The sequence below is a fragment of the Filicampus tigris genome, chromosome 12, assembly GCF_054856515.1.
Source record: "Filicampus tigris isolate MCC_2025a chromosome 12, RoL_Ftig_1.0, whole genome shotgun sequence".
In the NCBI taxonomy this organism is placed as follows: Eukaryota; Metazoa; Chordata; class Actinopteri; order Syngnathiformes; family Syngnathidae; genus Filicampus; species Filicampus tigris.
In genome coordinates, this window is record NC_141228.1 from 12,721,178 (window position 1) to 12,741,953 (window position 20,776).

Here is a 20,776-nt window from a genome sequence, read left to right on the forward strand (position 1 = left end):
GACCTCATCTTCCTTCCAAATGGAAAAAAAAAAAAAAAGAGATCTTTTGGCAATTGAAATGAGACGTTAGAATCCTGCAGGTTTCTCGCTATGTAATTAGTATGCACAGTCTTTGGAGACGTCGGCCGGTGTCTCCCCTTTTTAATTATGTTAGCATTGAAGGAAGGAGCGGGTGTGATGAATACGTGGCGGGCACAGCGGAGGCACACGGTGACATTCCCAGAACTCTGGCTCCGCTCGCAGGTAACAACCATGCCCCCCCCCCGCGCTCACACGTACACGTGCCGGCGCTATACGAGCTCTGCGATTGCGTTCGAATCCATGCAGAACTCGCCGGAACTGTCACATTGACTGCTCTGCTGCATTCCAATTTCATCTTTGCTCACAAACACAAACACACAAAAACACACACCCTTCAATATTCAACAGCTACGCACCTGTCGGAGTTAATTGCATTGATCGCTCCACACTCTCATGACGTGCGCTCAATACGTGTGTATTGATAAAGGCGCCATTGATTTGCAATATCACTACGTTACTGAGCTGATCAGTGTGTGATTGAGGAAGCTTTGAGCGCAACGTTTGTAATCCCCTCGACAAAACATGCTGATCAACACAGGAGGCTTTGTTGCCCCGGACCCTCTGACGGAAGCTGGCGTTGAGTTATTTCACCTCTCATTGCTTCTTTATTTCGCGTGTGTGTGTACATGTGTGTGTGTGTGTGTGTGTGGCCAGTTTTGTCTGATGGATGAAGGACATATCTTCTAGTACATCAGACTGGACGCGCACACACATACACACGGAGCACATGAGCAGCTTTTTTGATGACAGGGTAGCTGGTGACCTTCCCAGCATGCATTGCTGCACTGTTGATGTCACACTGCTTACAGGAGCCGCATTCATCATTTGTTTGTTCTTTGTGTGTATACCATCACATTGTAGATTGCAGGCACATACCATACAAATGTTTTGGTTTATGAAGCTTTGTTTTATTTTTGGCACTAAAGTGCACAATATAAGAATCCCTGTCTGATGTTTGGCAAAAGACTGATGAGCTGGCCTATTGATTAGTTGCCGCGGGAGACGGATGGCGGCCACACATCAGGAGCACTCGGGGTCACCGTGGCCATCGGGCAAAGGAAGGGGGTGGGCGTGTCCGAGCGGGAAAGTCATGAATATACATTGCGGCGGTAATCAGGAATATGTAAATGCATGAGCTCATACAAAACGTTGCGGTGATAAAAGTGTAATGAGTTATTCATGATTCATCACAGTCTGATGGGCAGAAAGCCGAGGGAGGGAGGGGAGTAAGATGAGAGAACGTGTTGATAAAACAACGTGTGAATAGCTTCACTCAAAACAACTAAATTGTGGGGAGTCAGTGTCAAGCCAAATTTTAAATGACAGATTTTGTGTTCACCTATCGGCACTTCACTAGGTTACCGTTATAAACCTTTTTTTTTTTTTTTTATGTAAGTGATCAGTAACTAAAACAAGCTTCATAGTGTTCATGTTGAGAAGCACAACAACCTCATATATATTCCTCCTCATATATTTCCTAATCGGTGCAAACAAGTTTTCAGGACGTTTCACCTCCTCGCTCTGGATGCATATTGATTAGTGGTGCACTTGGTTACTGGTGAATGGCTGTAATTAAATGCCAACAGCCTAAAGCTATCCGTTTGCTATAGGAGTGATTTCGTTCTTACAAAGTGGAGAGTAACAATTTCAATTTCAATTAAAGCAATTTAGGCCGAATGCTGTGAAACCGAAGTCTGTCCTGTGGTATCAATTCCACTTGAACACACTGTCGAGACGACAGCCAAGTCTCACTTGGAAATAAGTGCATGTGCTGAGCACCTGTGTGGAACGAATACTACATATTGTGAACTCACTGGCCACAATATTAGGTACACCTGCATCACATGCAACCGATATCCAGTAGGGAAACCAAATAAAAAAATCTGCCTTCACAGAGAAGATAAACAATGGAGCATTATTATTTTGTAATTTTAGAATCTTTGATTGACATATTTTTTTCAAGAACATGTTCCCAGCAGGCCCACTAGTTGAAACACGGCATTCTGATTGATTTTGCGTTTGTGGAATATGACTTAAGCAGCAAAATCCACCCCTATTCAGTCATCTCAGGGGGCGGCCATTTTGTCACTTCTGTCGACTGAAAATGACATCACAACTGCTCAGGGCTCAGGTAACGACCAATCATGGCTCAGCTTCAGAAAACTGGTCAGCCGTGATTGGTCGTTACCTGAGCCCTGAGCAGTTGTGATGTCATTTTCAGTTGACAGAAGTTACAAAATGGCCGCCCCCGGAAATGGCTAAAAACAGGTGGATTAACTCTCATAGTGGGCTTGCATAGAACATTTTCTTGAAAAAAAATATGTTTGGCTTGACTTCCCCTTCAAATGGACCGAAACTTGAAAATGGTGTCACCTGCGCCCACCAATAAGTGAAATACCGCCCTGTGTCTCTGGTGGAACACTGTGGCTGCTGTGTGTTATGGGTCAAGGTGAGTTGAGCACAGAAAGGGTGTTGTTGGGGTGTTGCGTGGATTTGCGGGGAAGGCGGGGGCGGCTGGCAAGGTTTTGGCCTTGGGGATACAGCTTCTGTACAGCAGCGGCTGTGTGGGCTGTCTGTCACACAATAGAGCACTAAATTCAATTAATTTGAATGGCCAGCATGAGTAAGAGGGAGGGGAAGGCGTAAAGCTCTAAATGAGATTTCGCCCCTTCTCTCCCCCCACCACTACCACAACAGCACCCACCTTCCTCCTCCCACACACTCCAGCACTCATGCTTGTCCCCAATGCCAGGAGGTGATTAGGGATGCAGAGAGATAATCAGAGGTGGGATGGTGCCTCTACGTGTGTTTGCGTACCCGTTGTACGTCAGCGTTCCCGAGGGATGCGGCATGCGGTTGTTCCCTGTGCATGAGGCAGACAGAGGTGGTGTTATCTGTCTGTGCGCGTTTGATGTCATCCCGTAAAGGGATGGAATTTCTTCGGATTCAACCGATTCATCGACACAATAATCAACAGATGAATCAATTATTAGACAGTAGAGCGGTAAAACATTAGTTTAACTTTAGGCATACAGCCAATTCCTTGGAAAGTCATTTGACTCAGGGCCTCTCTCTTTTTCTGTTTTTTTGTCAGAGAAGAGGATAAGAACATCTTCGATTACTGTAGAGAAAACAACATCGAGCAAATCAGCAAGGCCATCAGCTCCCAGAAAGTGGACATCAACTCCAAAGACGAAGAGGTAATAAAAACCTGTTAAAATCGTCTACAACGTGGGTTACATGGGGCACATTTCCTTGCTCATCACTGCAGTTCTTCATGAGGATGAAATCTAACCGCAGTACTGCCCGAGTAACAGCAGAGGGCGGTGGTGAAGTTTCACATAAGCAAAGAGCCTGACTCGAGGCCAAGGACCTGTGACCATTTTACTTTGCACTCCTCCCCATATGTGTGTGGGGAAATACTCCTCGTGAGGCTCAACATGGGAGAAATATTTCTAAGAGACATCCAACTTGTCACTTTAATGATCTTGCAAATTAATCTTTAATTACTTTTTTAAAGGTTATTTCGTGATAATTACAAACAGCCATTTAATAGAGAGGACACCACTGCAGTAATACATCTTTCATTTCGTACATGAATATTATAGGGGAAAAAACGCAAGGCACTTGTGAAAGTCAAAGTCATGCAATTTTGTGTGTAATACTTAACTTTCGAAATGTTTCTCAAAACATATTTTCAAGAGGACCTATCAGGTAGCCCAATCTCTCAAACTGGTATGAACTAATCATTTAAGGCATATATACTAGATTTTTTTTTTTAAAGGCCCCTTTCACATAATTGCAAAATCATTACTGCTGAATTGGGCTGCTCGCTCCAACATCATCAAGTCAGTCATGTTTTGTCACCTTTAACTGTTAAAATTTAACACCAATTCAGTATTCCATTAAATTACAGACTTTTACAGATTTACAAGTTACCCATTATGTTGGATTTTATCTTGAGCTTGATGAGAGAATTCTTGGATGGTAAGTTTGATGGTAAAACTTCTTGTTTTTGACAGAATGCCCTGATTGATTCATGGCAGTCCAAAGCAGCCCCTCTAAAGCTCTCCACTTAATAGTTACATTGGCCTATTACTTAGCTCTGGTCTTTAGTAATGATGCAAGCATCATTCAGGTGCCACACACCTGAGGAGAGCAGGGAAGGAGAGGAATGAGGACTGAGGGCCAAGCCTATTGGTATTCTGGCCCGTTTCATAAGTATCCATTCTAACATGCAGCTGTGGTGATCAATATGATTTAAGCAGCGCAATTGGACTTGAAGAGTTTGTTTTACCTAATTGCCCCCGCTGAAAAATGAACTTGATCTCGGACTAAAGGAGAGGCCAGTGTGTGTGTTTCAACATGATATAAAGTGGGGGCTGCTGATCTATGGAGTATGGGTACATGCCACACACACACACACACACCCACTGGTCTGTATGCAGTCAGGATGAAGTCCCCACGTAGTAACAGAAACGAGAACACCCCTACACACACACACACACACACACATGCACACCCCCCCCACACACAGGCAAATTAACCAGGCATACAGACTTGCTGCTTTTTATTGTGGAGGCCTCAGTCTCCACTTTTAAAGAATACTTATGTACAGTATATTTTTTCTGTAAGTGAAAAGACTGACATATTTGTACTTGATTATGGTCTTTGTCTTGGTGTGAATATAAAAAATGCCCTTAAATCAAATTTAATTGATATTTCAATAATGTCCGCACACGGCTCAAACATATTCCTGTGCTGACTTGGTCTTTGTGTTTGCAGGGCCGAGCACTCCTGCATTGGGCTTGTGACCGAGGCCACAAGGAGCTGGTTTCATTTCTCCTGCAGCACAAAGCCGATATCAACAGCCAGGTAGGCCCTTTTTTTCCCCCCCAAATGACAGCATCTCTCTTATGTTTTTAAATTTTACAACGTTTTACGGAATGAGCAGGATCCTGACAATCTTCATACCATGTATTGTGCTCAAAATGAGACTATTTCATCTCAGGGATTTCATTTTAGGTTGAAATCTTTTGACTACCAATCATGGCTCACCTGTTTTCTGAAGCTGAGCCATGATTTTTTTATCACCTGAGCCCTGAGCAACTGTGATGTCATTTTCAGTTGACAGAAAATGACAAAATGCCCGCCCCCTTACATGGACAAAAACGGGTGGATTTTACTGCTTAACTCATATTCCACAAATGCAATATTAATCGGAATGCCGTGTTTCGACTAGTGGGGGCTTCGTAGAATATATTGTTGTAAAGAATTTTGGGGGGTTGACTTGCTCTTAATACAAACTGCCTCAATAAAAGGAGAGCAACTAGATGAACACTCAGTAGTACGTATCGCAGACATGTAAGGCCATGCTGCTCCATCTGCTGCTTCTGGTGGGTACAGTCGCACTTGGCCCCAAGTCAAGTAATGGTGACAAATTTTCTTTGCATCTTTCATTGCTTGCGTAGTCTTTGCCTGATCCTGCTAACTCACAAACCAGCGGCATCAAAGCAATACCTTACCTCTCATTCTTGGGATTTTGCACTTGGCTGAAGTGTCTCTACTTCATGTGGCTAAGCCTGAAGAAATAGTTGAGTTCTTAAACGCAATGTGATCAACAAAATTGTAAATGAATAACTCATGTCCGTCCCTACTTGATACCGTGAAAGGCGTGTGAGAAGTTCTGAAGGACGTTCAAAACCATCAATCATGAAAACCTCAAAACATTACTATATATGCTGGTTTTCCTAGTAGAAATGACCTGAGTGTGAATGAGGAGATGTTATTGGATTTACCTCTGCTTGCACATGCACACAAGCAAATCTCAAGTTCTATCCTGTCATGTTCAGATCTCTATTTCCTTCCTCTTCTCCCCCAAACTCTCGTCGGAAGGTCACCTTTAATTCACGTTGAGCCACAGACAAATCCTCCGTAGCTTCATCAAAAAGAGGTAGCTGGTCAAGTAGTGTAGCCTTTAGCCTCCCTAAGGTTTAGCAACATCCAGGAGGGCTTTAGCTTGGACTGTAAGCTGGCTCAGCTGCACATCGGTGAAATTAGTCCTCTGTCTGCCCAGAAGGCACGACACAGCCACCAGGTTGCACACCGAGGCTTTAACCGTAAGGCTGAATCAATTGGAAGTAATCAGGCAAATTGTTTCACGTCGCACAAGCCACATAATCAGGACATTTCACAAATGACTTTGTGTGGTCATACGTGGCCTTTTTGTTTGCAGTGATGCAGGGAGGAGGAGTGGGGGATTTGCTGGGAATGGTTCATAAAGGACTTAACTGAGGGATAACTATAAAAAAAATAAAATAAAAACATCTAACTGATGATATACAGCATTATAAAGATGAAACGGTAGATAAAGTCTTCTGTCACTTTTGGAATAAGCAGCAAACATATTTCTTGTTTCTGTCACAGGAATCGAAATTGTGGCTCACTCAGTCAAAGTGAGAAATATACATCTTTGCCCATGCTGGATGAATTTGAGCAGAATAATTTGCATCCTGCACAGATTGGGTCTCGCAGTTGGCAGACAGCAGTTGATGCTGATCTTGAAGGTTTCAGATAAGTGATCGTTATTTGGAAATTACGTAATCGATCCAAAAATACAGACATTCTAGACACAAATTCCTCTTTTTAAAGACTTTTCCCGTATTTTGAAGCTATTCACTTCAGCATACCGCTGGCGTTGGGCCGGAACTCCCTATATCACAATTTGATTAATTTATTTATTTATTTCAATTAACAAACCTCTACTATTGGTCTGTACACTTATGTGGGTAGAGCTGCGGGAGATGGGGGGGGGGGGGGAATCTTCTACTGCGATATATAGGCGGTTTTATATCACGATAACGATATGCCACAATACATTTTCAGTCATTCTATAAAAAAAACCCATTGAAAATACACTCACATTGTCATTTGACCTGTAATTGTTTAATAAAATCAATGACAAATATGTTTGTCCAGTGGGCTACATTATGGTGGTCTACATTCTTTTCTACTTTATTTTTTGATTTTGTAATTAAATTACTATCTCTTACATGCTCAATAGTTGCTAAAAAAAAAAAAAAAGGAGCCAGAAACCTCATTCAATTAAAATATTCCGAATTTGAACTCCAGCGACAAACATTATTTTCAAGTATATTATTATCAAGTATAGTGCTGAAAATTAGCTGATCAGAGCGGCGGTCAAACTCAAAAGCGTTTTGCAGCACGACGTCTCATTAGAGAGAGATTCCAGAAATTAGACAAGCAGTGTTATTGGAAGCAGATTCATGAGGTGGCTGAGAGAAAAATATAGTTGTCTAAATCATACCACTCCCTCACAATGCCAAATTATCTCATTATTTAAAGCTTGTGGAACGATGCCCTTCTTATTAGAACTTGCTTGAACCTCCTTTTTGTCACTTTCCTTTTAATCAGAGAAGAGGTAATGAGAATCTGTCCTTAGTGGCCAAAGTCTGTGACAGCAAAAAAAAAAAACATTTATAAGCAAAATGGAGGAATGTTTGTTTGAAGCCACGGGTAATCTCTCTTGACCTCCACCAACTGCTGAGCAACCAGTAAATAAAGATCAAACATGATTTATGCTTAATTTGTTGATTAAAAAAGGTGGGAGGGGGGGGGCTTTAGAGTTAAACAAAAAGTATTATTTGCCTGGCTGAGGAGGGAAATCGTTTGAAATTAATCAACTGATTGTTTTAGTGAATTGTTCCCAAACCCCGGTAACCTGCATTAAGGGCTCGTTTGATAGTTAATCCTGGATCAAGCCTGGGGGTGGGGCGCTACAATAGATCGGGGTGTGCGTGTGTGGGTGTGTTTGTGTGTGCGCGTTTGAATACACAGATCACGGCTCTGCCACCTGCCAACTGTAGATCAAACCCTATCTCACAATGTTGCCACTAGCCCATTAAAAGTGGGACAGGCACAGTGTGGGAAGTACACTCTCACTTCATGTAATAATGGAAATTACATCTTAACAACTGTACTTAAGCACTTTGTACTGTACTGTACTAGAATGTGTTTAAGAGCCTGACTTGAGTCATGGGCTTAAATTAATTTAAGGAATTCCATCATATCACAACTGGAATGAAAACGGATCAGACTGTCAATTTCATTCCTAATTAGCATTTCACTCCATCGGATTTGTCATATACTGTCATTTAACTCACATACGTATTATCTTAATTTTATTGCTGTAATTGCATCACGATATTGTCAATATATTCCTTATTTAAGTAAATATTGTCTTTTTAAAATGATGTTTTTAAACGCTACAGCTTTGGTTAAAGTTATGCAGTGGTCTATAAGTTTCATGACCCAAACCGATAAATCTAAAATAAAAAAATTCCAATTGACAAGAGCCAGCAAAAAACACTCAAAATACAATTGGGTGTTTTTTTGGTTATTTTTTTTTCACGTGTTATTAAAAACATAATGAATATGTCTGACTGTCTCGAAATAAACATTCCGGGGCCGGTTCATGATAGTGCAGTTTCTTCACAGACCGGACACCATTCGTTGACGACACTGGGGTGTCGGCGGGGGTGGGCGGAGTCTTGACATTAAGTATACTGTTTTCCTGATCTGAAACTATTTGCCCGGGGCCAGGTGTAGGGTGGGGAGTGGTTACTGATGTATATTCCCAATAGGGCCGTCTATGCTGGTGCCAAATGTCCCATGGACCAGTGGTTGTGGACCATTGTAAAAGACCGATTGAGTGCTGCTGAGAAACAAACATTTTCCCTATGCTATTGTTCTCCAAAATAGCTAACAATTCCATTTTGTTGCCTCAAGATTACACGACACTTTTTTTATTTAAATTTTTTTTAACTAAAAAATCTATAATGTGTATTTTTTCTGTATTGTTTTTTTTCATGGTGTTATCTTTATGTGCAGCACTTTGGGCAGTGTTTACTATATTTTAAATGTGCTATTTAAATAGACCTTGACCTTGACCTTGGATAAAACAGTGGTGTTTTCTCCACTTGTTTATCTGACCATGTACCGTAATGCTTTGTGGCAATGGTGTTTTGGGAGATGAAAATGGCAAATATTTAAAAGTGGGTTGGAAGTGGAAGAACAATTTAACCATTGTAAAATGTGTCTTTCCTTAAACACTTATTCTTCATCCCCTCACCAGATTTCTTTTCCTAGTTTATATGAAAACCAACAGACAAAGCAAGACATGTGAATGAAACTTGACCTGTTGACTCTTTTTTTTTTTTTTTCTTGAAGGGAATAGGCTCCCACACATTTGAGACAGTGACTGTTTATGTTTTTAATGCTTTAGTGACTTTGAGAGTCTCAGCGATATTTAACACCCATTAATGTGTGTGCCTGTGTGGTCGTTTTCGGTCCAACATCCACCACTCAGTGATCCCACACATACCCAACTTTTGTTTTCAGGTTCAAATCCCAGCCCTTCCACTAAAACATCCCAATAAGCCAGACAGTTGCCATGCAAACGTGCCGTAATTCACGGGAACTTGAGTCCGATATTTCGGAGGCGCTGCAGACGGGCACAAAGGTCGAGAAGAGCCCAGAGTGTATTTACACAATGTGGTGCTTCGAGCGTGATTAGTGTGAGTAAGTGGCGGAGGTGTGGAGAAAAAGTTGGGATTAACCCGAGAAAATGCAGGTTAACACCACGCAAACACACCGCCAGGAAGGACACATTGTTCACGGCACACCAGGAGGAAGTGAGCGGAAGGCGAGGCAGAGCAGGTGTCACATGCTCATGCGTGACTGTCTCACTCGCTCACGCCTCCGCCTCCATATTGTATTAAAACAAGATGATCCATGAGGCGGAAAGGGCGACTCGCAGCACCGCTAATTCTAATTAATCCAGCGTGGTAGCACGGCCGCAGCGGGACCCAAGTGCTCCCAGTCTATCAGATAGAAATTCATAACTTAATTGAGGTCAGATTCCGGAGCCGACAGAACAAACGTCTCCAGCCGGGACCGGCTAGATCAATAGTAATAAATATCCGATTGCAGCGATGTGCCGCAATTGGCGGCCGAGGAACACAAAACAACAAAGTCGACATGATGCTACTGTCGTGGCTATTGGTGCAGGATTGAACTGTCTTGGTTTATGGATCCAATGGAGGGGCGTTTACCCTTAAGATTTATGACTATGACGTCAAACTGTGACAGATAAGAGTTGACAGGATCTGTTCATTGCTCCAGTATGTTACAGTTTCTAATTGTTTTACACTTTCATTTCGCTAATGAAGCCTGATAGAAAGCAGCTACAGAACATGCAATGTAGAAACCAACTGTCAGTGTAATGTTTTTTTTTTGTTTGTTTTATTAGCTTATATAACATCTGAATTATATTTGCCTTTTAGTCTAAACAAAATCTATTCTTTAAGAGTTGTAATTATTATTATTTGGAAATACATTGGAAAATAAAAACCTCAAGAATGCAGGGACAGCAAGCTGATGTTTCTGAGAATATTTTACCATATGTTATTTTTATGGTCGGGAAAATGAACTATAATTGCATGATGAATGAATGATTGGTTCATCAATTTTTTCATTATTACTTTACCGATATGGTTAAAGTTTTTTGGACCTCAAGGAGCACTCTTGTGCCTCAGCAGTTGCAGTGTTTAAGAAATTATTACTTTCACCCTCTGCCCCTGTTCATGTTTTGTTAAGCATAGTAAAATCAAAGTAAATTTCCTTAATTTTCACATTGGTTTCTCATCATTTCAATATTACATCTGTCTTATCAAGTCAAATCTTATTTTATTTATTAATTCGTACAAATCAGTTTTTGACTGTCTTTTCAGGCCGAATTTTGTTGAAAAAAATGTTTTGCTCCGCGATCATACAGTTCAAAATGGTTCGTACTAATATAATATATGCGTCACTTATTTCCTGGACTCGAGTGCCCACAAAACATCCCATGCCAATAGGCAACTTTATTGTTGCCTTTAGCATTTCCCCCATCATCATTTGCCCAACCACGAGAAATGAATGACATTATTCCTATCAGAAATATTGCTTCAGTTTTCATATGTTACAGTTTTAGTCTGACTTTTTGGAACGGATCACAAAAAAGGAGGTTACACTATATTTGGAAGGGGAGGGTGTCCTTTTCCCTGTTCAGCGTCTGTTGTAGCACACACAATTTCACACAAACACACCCACACACACTCGTCTGATAGAAAGTCAATGTTGGAGGCATTGTTACAGGTTGCCTTCGCTCCCCTTTCCCAGCAATACTGCCGATAACTAATGGCTCAGTCAACCCAGTCATAACAAATACCCAATAAGATTCATCATAATTGTGTGCACACAAGTGTGTTGTGCATACGTGCGCAGGTGTAAATGTGCAACCTGTTGTCCATAGTGCACAAGATTAGTATGTACAAAAATGAGAAATGCATTCCGGAGAAACGGAATAAATATAAATTCACTCTGCAATGTACCGCAATCACACAACATCTTTGCGCGTGGCTGTTTCATTCTGGATGTGAAATGAGCACATTTCAGCTCCCTCGGCTTTACACATATTTAAGAGCACTCCCTCCAACTACCTCTTTATAATAGACCCAATGACAGCATTACTGTAAAATATTACTCGCATCTTTACAAGTTTGTCTGCCTGCCGACTTTCCTCTCCGATAACTTTATGGCATTGTTGCCTCTGGTGCATCCGTTAAGGTCTGCAAGAGGAATTTTTTTCTTTCGCTATTTTGTTATGTTTACGGCTGTCTTTAGGGAAAGATCATTAACACAGCAACATGAACATGTTTTATCTTTGAAAGACCGCCTCAAAATTATTTTGTGCTATAAAGTCCATGCACAACCTTACGAGCATGCAAGCAAGGGAAAGATGTCACCGTCGGTGCCCTTCATTGTTACATCCCCTTAGCAAATTAGTACCTTGGCGCTACTCTCTAAGTGAACTGGCATCTCTTCAGCAACCAAACCTAATTTTGCAAAGCCAGACACCCTCTGGTTCCACAGCCAATTATTCTTCGGACATTTAACTTCAGAGATTCCTCTGTATCTTTCTGATCATTGTTAGTTTAATTTACTGCACTGCGTCAATGGCATTCGGAATTTCAATGTCTTCTCTATAAAGCTCTATAAAGGGTTCAAACGAAAACTTTTTGCCTAACTACAGAAGTGGTTCTCAAACTGGGGTCCGCAAGATGTAACTTGGGGATCTGCAAAATAATTTACAATGAATTGTTTTGATAACAAAAAAAAAAAAAAGAGCTATACCTGAAAGTGGCAGGTGCGCCAGTAAAACAGATGAACCAATTATTCCTCCCTATTGGCTTTGGACCAATGAATAGCTCTGTGTGTGTGTGTATAGTTGAACAGGTGAGGCAAGGTGACCTTGGCAAAATATTTGCGGCTTGGGAGCACATACAGTACTTCGGTTCAAAAGTGTCCCACATGCGGATAAATGCCTGCTTTTGCAACGTATAAATGGGCACCATGCATTTGATAATGTTTAGAATGACTGACTGCGATCTTCTTCCCCAGGCTCCTTTCTTGTCTAACGCAAAACAATGTGAAAATAATTCCACTCACGTTGTCTGTTTCTATGGAGGAATTGCAGTCACATGTAAAAAAAAAAAAGAAAAATAGTTGCTAGATGGATCAGAAAAGTCACTAGTTTGCACTGACTGTGCTTATTTAAAGTATTTCCTCTCTGTTTGCAGCCATATCGTTAGTGGCAGCAGTGCACGTTAACTCGCAATGATGGCTAAGTACTAAATTCAATTAAATTCAATTTGGTTCAGTTCCTTTCTATGAAACAGGTATTGACTTTTTCAGGTAAAACGTTAGGGTGCACATTGTTGTTGTGTTTAACTAGTCTTAGTATTAAGCGGGTCCTGGATCAAAAAATATAGAGAATCTTTGATATAGGAAAATATAAAAGCATGGTTTGGTTTCACAAATGCACGATTCTCCATTCAAATTCACCATAGTATCACCAACTAAAGTAAATTGAAGTTTAAAGGTTTGGGGTTAGCCCTGTAGCAAAATAAGATTGTTTCCTTACTAAGGCAATTCCCCTTCATTGGCTACTTTAACAAGCACAGTAAGTTTTTACGAAAGATTCAAATGGCATACATCACACGCACTTTACGTTTTATGAACGCATCTGCGAGATGGTCTTCTAGGATTGATATTATTAAGTAGTCGCCACACGGCTTGACTTAATGAAATGAGAGCTGTTGCCGTGTCAAAGGAGCCGTTCAGACATTCACACACTTATGAATGTATAATGCGAGCACTCAGAGGCGAGCTTGTGACTTGACAGTAATGCTGCTGTCTATAGAGGCCTAGCAGCAGGTAACAGTCGTCTTTGCCTTCATCAGCTCTTGTTTCTTTCTTATTGGCCACTCACTGGGCCTCGCCTACATCCTACTATTTGATTTCCATCGTTCTTAACCATCCACATAAATTGTCAGGAGCATTAAAGCTGTCCTCGACCGCTTCAGACAGAGAAGGGGGGAGTAAGAGCTGGAAACTCAGTGGGTGCAGGGAAAGGGGGGCGGGGGGGGGGGGGGGCGAGGAGAGAGAATAAACAAAGTAAGTGTTTTGCCTTCCATCAGTCTCCCGCAGTACTCAGCTTTATGAGCCCCCCACCTCCCCTACTCCCGCTGCCTCCGCCGCAGCCCCCGCTCGCCCGGCCATTGATTTTCATATTACACTCTTTTTTTGCATTTATTTATTTCATATATTTCTTTTTAAACATCATCGATGAGCTGCAGGAGGACAGGCGGTGGGGGTCCCCCAGCCCTGTTATTTCTGGGCTTCAACCCTATCCTCCTCTCTGATGGCCGTAATGGAGGCTAAGGCGTCCCCTGGGAACAAGCACGCTTGGTGACGCAAAGAGGGGAGGGGGTTGCGCCTGGGTAGAAGACGATGGATTTACAAACAAGGGAAACACGTTTGTGAAAACTAACCAAATTGTATGTTTGTGCATTTGTTCAACATTTTAAAGATGTTTTTGCTGTACTTGAATTGACTGTAGGATAAAAATAGCCATTGTTGCACCTCAATAAAAAAATACCTGCAATCTTTACCATCTTTACTGTTAGTATGATGTCAGCCGTAGTTGTGGGGGTGAGGGGGAGCACCCGGGCACCTGAAGGACACTCCCAGGCTGTGTGAAGGGCGGCGAGTTAGGCGTCAGGCTAATTTGACCACGGGTGGCAGTCCTCACACGCTGAGTGGCAAGGTTACCTCTTGCGGCTCCAAACGGAGGCTCAGATTCAATTAAGGATGCCCCCCCCCGAGCAGATCCTTTTAACACAGGGGCCTTCCCAGTACGCACACGCACATGAAGCGCCCAGTGAACACACACGCGCATCTGATTTGTCATTTTGAATTCCAAGACACACACACTCGCAAACAAGTCACCTGTTTGCACAAATAAATGAACGTAACTTTAATTGACCTGCATGAGGAAATAGAATTTTCAATCTCAAGAGAGATGCTGTGGGTTCAGTGCCTTGCTAAACGGTAGTTTAGTAATGCTCAGGAAATGGTGTCTCAGCGGCAACGTATTACCTGTTTACCAATTGAAACAGATGTGGAATTCAGCTAAAGAAGGTCTGTAAACCTGTACCAAACTGAGTAAATTTTTTTTTTTTTTATTACCACTACGCTCTAAACAAAGTGACACAACTACAGTTAAGACAATCTGTTCGGCTTGACCTCTGAGTTGTTCAGCTATTGAATCAATTTTTCTCAATGGCAATGTACCATCATAAAGACTTTATTGACTTTACAGGGGCATTTTAACATTGTTGGTATGAAAAAAATGAAGGATTTAAAATACAAAACAGTCAGCGTTAACTTCAATGACAAATAAAAAAATATGTTCTCCTTCTCTAGCAAATGTTATAAATGGGTATCAGGCTTTGAAAGATGCTTAACTCATTCACTGCCAGACATTTTCAGACCCTCTTTTACCCTAACGTTTGGGAAAAAAATTTACAAAAAAATACAAGTAAGTTCCCGGGATTGAATATCTGGACTGTGAAAAGACAAATAAATACGTCAATGGCAGTGAATGTGTTAATAAGATTTACTCTGCTTGATTTTCTGCTTCTTTTCTCATTATGTAGTGACAAGCGAGCATAATTTGTTGTCTTTGTGCTGCAGCTCTACAATTATTTTTGCAAAAGGCTGAGGTGTGTTAAGGAGGTCAGTCCTGCAAAAAAAAATGTAATGACCAAAAATAGATGTTTGAAAAGATTCTGAGGTAACATGGTTCGCTCAGTCATTAATCACGTAAAAGTGAAAGTGATCTGTCCTTGCTTATTACTCGTACTTTTGTCTCTGTTATGTCTCACGGGTCTTTGCAATCCATCCCACTCACAAAAACTCACTTGGTATGTCCTGCGCTTTGGAGTCATTCATCATAAAATCTTTAAAAAGTGTATGAAGCTTGAGGTTTTTGGGGCCACAGTTGCTGTTCTGGTTCTAGATGGGCCCCGGTGAAGTGACCAGCATCTTCATCTCTTCAATCTTGCAGCATTTTGATTAATGGCACCTGCTCCTCATAATGCGATCTGCTGGAATCTGCATGCCAATGATTCCAGTCGATCGATTTACCCAACACACGCTCGCATTCCCTCCAAGCCGCTGTCATTATGAAAGTCAGAAGCTGCTGCATGCATTGATCATAAATTATAATTGCTTGTCCATTTTTCCCCACTTGTTTAATGTTTCTGTCAGGGACGGAGGGCAGACGGGAAATAGGAGAGTGTAAAGTCTGAATAAGGAACAAAAACGTACCAGACAACAGACAAAAAGCCTTTAATACTACCCCTGGCAAAAATTATGGAATCGCCAGTGTCAGAGGATGTTGATGCAGTTGTTTAATTTCTGTAGAAAAAAAAAAAAAGCAGATCACAGATATAACACAAAACTAAAGTTATTTCATTTGGCAACTTTCTAGCTTCAAGAAACACTAAAACGTGGTAGTCAGTAACAGTTACTTTTTTAGACCAAAGAGGGGGGGAAAAATATGTAATCAATTATGAGGAAAAATGTATGGAATCATGAAAAAAACAACAAAAGAACACGTCAACTCACCGCTGGTAATTTTTTGCACCATCTCTGACTTTTATGACAGCTCACAGACTCCAAGGTTCAGACTTGATGAGTGACAAACAGTAGTCTTCATCAATCTGGTGCCAACTTTCTTTGCCAGGTCAGCTTTGCAGGTTGGAGCCTTGTCATAGACCATTTTCCTCAACGTTACCAAAGATTTCCAATTGGATTGAGATCCAGACTATTGGCAGTTACTATTGTAACTTTGGTTACAGCATCTTACCAAACTATTTTTCAAAGGTCTTAGAGCCAAGAGTTAGGCCATAAATAAAACCATGAGCTGACTATGTGGTGCGAATAGGTGCAAACGAATCAGCACACACCTACCTTTGAGGCTGACCAGTTTCTTTTGCACCAAAGCATTACAGCGATCCATTTTTAACAAAACAGGCTTACTCAAATGTATCTAACTGAACTATTTTTACTCGTTATTGTCCGAAAAGTACCCGGACCTTTAAACTCTTCAAAACAGTTAAAAGATTTGTTCTCAAGTTATTGTCAACACTTTGAATTGGTTAATAATGTATCACAAGAACAGACGATGAGGGGCAGCCATCCCAATGGTATCGATGTGTGAAAAAAAATGAAATTGCTCATATTTGGGTATACAAGGTTTCTACCCAACACACACGATATGTAAAAGGCTTTTATTTGTATAAGGATAAAATCAGTTGTTATCTAGTAACAAAGCCAAGATGTGGTCGTCTTCTGATTATCTTGGCTAGCGCCATTGAAGCTAATCACACTAATGTCTCAAATTGTAAGCAGTGATTGATTGACGAAAGGCACAGTCACCCCATCACAACATTAGGCACCTTTGTAAAATCTAATGAGAGTCACTGAACGAGATGTATCAAAAATTCCAGCAACAATCTCAGCGAGAGGCAAAATATTAGAAACCACTTTCAGTGATTAGCGTGTTTAATTAATGTATGTTGAGTAAAAGTTAATCAACGGAGCGTTATTGTCTTGATAAGTGCAGATTTATTTTTGACGACGAGATTTTTCTACCTGTATGTACCCACCGGGGTTTTATGTTAGCCGCGAGTCTTGTCCTGCAAAATCCACAGCTGGATCTGCTGGCTTTAACATCAACCTAAACAAATCTCATCCAAGGTTCAGACACACAATCAGAATGAAATGCTGCTGGAGTGTATCGTAGGCTCCAGGGACGTCTGCGTTTTGTTTGTATCCCCAAACCGAGTTATGTTTTATGCCCTTGAAGCCGCCACTTAATGCTCCTGTAAACAGTTTAGGCTCAACATTTGGACTATTCTTGTCCGAGCGGCAAGAGATTTGTGGAAGCTGATCCGTGCGTAAAAAAAATGTTCAGTCACTTTCCTTGAATGACATTTGTGACAGTCCCTCTGTGTGGTTGTGCTGCGGATACGTTCAAGTACAGCTGAGAGTTTTATTACTTCCTTCTTGACGGATTCATCTGACATTCCTCCACTCTCATCAGACGGACGGCCGATGTTGTGCTTTTTTTTCTTGCTTTTTTTTTTTTTTTTTTTTTTACAAGTGGACACAAAAATGTAAATATGCGATCTAATCATTTCCTAGGGCCTACTCATTCGTAAGGCTTAAAAATCCAAAATGTATGACACGTCTTTCTGTTTTCTCTACCTTCATTCTCTTACCTCACCTCGCTTGTGTGGTAGAAATGATAGATGGGTGTGACTTACATCCAGCAATACTGCAATTGTACTAATAGGTCGATCCCTATTCATGCTGCACCTAAAGCATATTGGGCCGGCCCATTAGGGTGATCCACTGCTCGGTGCTGGAGCAGCTCCTGCTATTGTGCAAGCGGCTGCTTTATTGAACACTCTGCTGACGTTTCTGCACCGCAAAGGGAAACTTTGGATGACATGCGAAAGCAGAGGTTTGGCGCAACATGCCTCTGTAATGGGATGGGAACAGGGGTGCACCCAAGCGGGGGGGCGGGGGGTGGCGTAAGGGGCTGGTGTGTCTCTTCCAAGCTACTCCCAAAGCAAATGGAAGACAATCCAATTTCCTGTGATTCCATCAAGCCTGGGTCCTGGATCCAGGGGCATTAGGGAACACTGAGAGGACAGGCCGCTGACCCCTCACATGCGTACACACACACACACACACATACACACTCACTCGACAGTGCATTAAAAACACTATCTTCACTACACCATGCGTCTGCATTTACCTTATGATGTTTAACTGTATAAATACTGAATTTTACCGGACATAGTTCTTTTAAGTTATTGGGTTAATTGAGGCTAGTAGTCTGTGTTGTATCCAGTGCAGCAGGATTTTTTTGTAGGAGGATGAGGATGTTAAAGAAGCTCATATAGCCACATATACAGTGGACCCCCACTATTTGTGGGGCATAGGGGTTGGGTTTCCCCCGTAAAAAGCAAACTAAAGCAAAAATCTGTGTATAATTGACCCCTATTATGAATTTATTGAAAGAAAAAAAAAAATCCAAAAAGTATTTATTTTTATACCCAACAAATTCCTGAATGAGCGTCCTTAAACCGCCAATAAACCACCCAGCCCTCCCCCCCAAAAAGTACATACAGGTAGTTTAGTTGAGTATATGCACCTGTAAATTTTAAACTGAGGAATCAAAATGTATGAACAAGGTAGTTGCCCTCACCTTTCAGCTTTTGATTCAGACAATGAATGAGTCTTCTCATGGACAAATATTTCAATTGTTGCTCTATGAGAGATTATTTTTTTCATGCTGAAGGCACTGGATTTCCCAAATTTAAGTACAATCCTCATTTTTAGATGAGTTGCAGGAAAATATGGTAGTCACTTGCTTGCCATCCATGTGTGGTGGCATTCCATTTATTGTGCAAGTAGTGCCCTCCATAATTATTGGCACCCCTGGTTCGCAAATTTTTGAAAAAGCCTTAAAATCAGTTGAATTTTTATTGCAGAAGCATACTCTTCATACTGAAAATCATAGACATGGTTCACCAGACACAGAATCAAGCTCCTCCCGTGGCCATGTCAGTCCCCAGACCTCAACCCCATTGAAAACCTGTGGAGTGAGCTAATGAGGAGAGTGCAAAGGAGATTGAGCGAGAGGGATTGTGTGTAGAGGAATGGTCAAAGATCTTGTGAAACGTTATAGGAGAAAATTAGGTGCCGTTTTGTTGGCAAAAGAGGGTTGTACAAAGTATTAACATCAGAGTTATTTCCTAACAAAGAATTTTTTATTCCAATCAATAAATACACTTGAATTAAAGGTTGGATTTTCCTCAGATTTTTTAATTTTTTTTTTATCTATTTAGAAAAAATCAATATTTGAAGCTAAAAGAACACATCTTAACCAGGGGTGTCATTAATTATGGGGGGCAATGTTTATCTCTGACTCCGTGTCAAGTAGCCTATATGTGTACAGTACATTCAAGTCACAACTTGGTTCTCATTTTAAACCTCTGGAGTGACGAATGAGGTTGTTCTTTTCACTTTTAGCACCGTGTTAGCCAGTTCTATCTAACACCTTCCATCAGACTGCCCGCTTTGTTGTCATGGGCTAACTACGACCCGTTTTCCACTCACTGGTGGAGATTTGCATCTGTGTTTGAGATCCACCCACAGGGAATAGAACGCTCTAATCCAATCAGAAGGTCCCCAAAGTGCTGCCCCCGAGACAGAGAGAGAAAGTGAGTGAAGGAAAGAGAGAGGGGATAACAATAGGATCACCATGCACTGAGGATGGCAAGAAGAGAGTGAAGGAGGGGGAAATAAAAAAAAAAAAAATGGAGGAAATGAAAGCAGAGGGATTATGATGGAGGAGGTGAGTGAATGGGAAAAGGTGGATGTGGTTAATGACAGCAGAGAGTGGCGGGAAGGAGGGGAAAGAGGGGGTTGAAAGAAAAGACATGAGGTCAGAAGAGTTACCAAGAAAAGTTGATCATCATCGTTCGAGTCTTGTGGAAGTATTTTCACTGCAGAGCAGGAAATGTCACCAAGGCTGCCGCCTTTTAATCCGCCTCCAATCACGTGAACCCGTTGGACTTTTGTTCTTAGGGCGCCAGCAGCACTTTGGCCATTCATCATCATTACGAGGTGCAAAGGCAGGCTGGAGCAGTGATTAAGAACTGAATCTTCTGTTGATGATGCCTGTCATAGATTGGGTCTTATTATACTTCTACACACCTCTCGCCCTGTCCTCAAGCCACATTTCCAACAAGAAATATGTCTCTAGCATTGACCCCTTAACCTGAACTACCATTTGTACCATTCACATACACACATACATAGACTACCGCTGACTCTTCTTCACACTCATCTCTCTGTTGTCCCTGGACTGATATGTGTCAGGGTCTTATAGCTAGACAGCTACCGTCTTAAAGAAGAAGTCGACCCAAACTTATTTTTTTCAAGAATATGTTCTATGCAGGCCCACTGGTTAATATTGCGTTTGTGAAATGTGAGTTAAGCAGCAAAAGCCACTTGTTTTTAGCCATCTCAGGGGGCAGCCATTTTGTCACTTCTGTTGACTGAAAATGACATCACAGTTGCTCAGGTAACGACCAATCACGGCTCAGCTTCAGAAAACAGGTGAGCTGTGATTGGTCGTTACCTGAGC

General features: G+C 41.5%; 1 protein-coding gene across 1 annotated transcript in view; it reads left to right on the forward strand.

Moving 5' to 3' along the window:
• acbd6 (acyl-CoA binding domain containing 6) overlaps window positions 1-20,776 on the forward strand; it is a 29,606-nt gene that overhangs the window by 5,832 nt on the left and 2,998 nt on the right. The window contains exons 5-6 of the mRNA XM_086047332.1: window positions 3,176-3,281; window positions 4,867-4,956. Of these exons, the coding sequence (XP_085903458.1) occupies window positions 3,176-3,281; window positions 4,867-4,956 (196 nt within the window). The remainder of the gene's footprint in view (window positions 1-3,175; window positions 3,282-4,866; window positions 4,957-20,776) is intronic.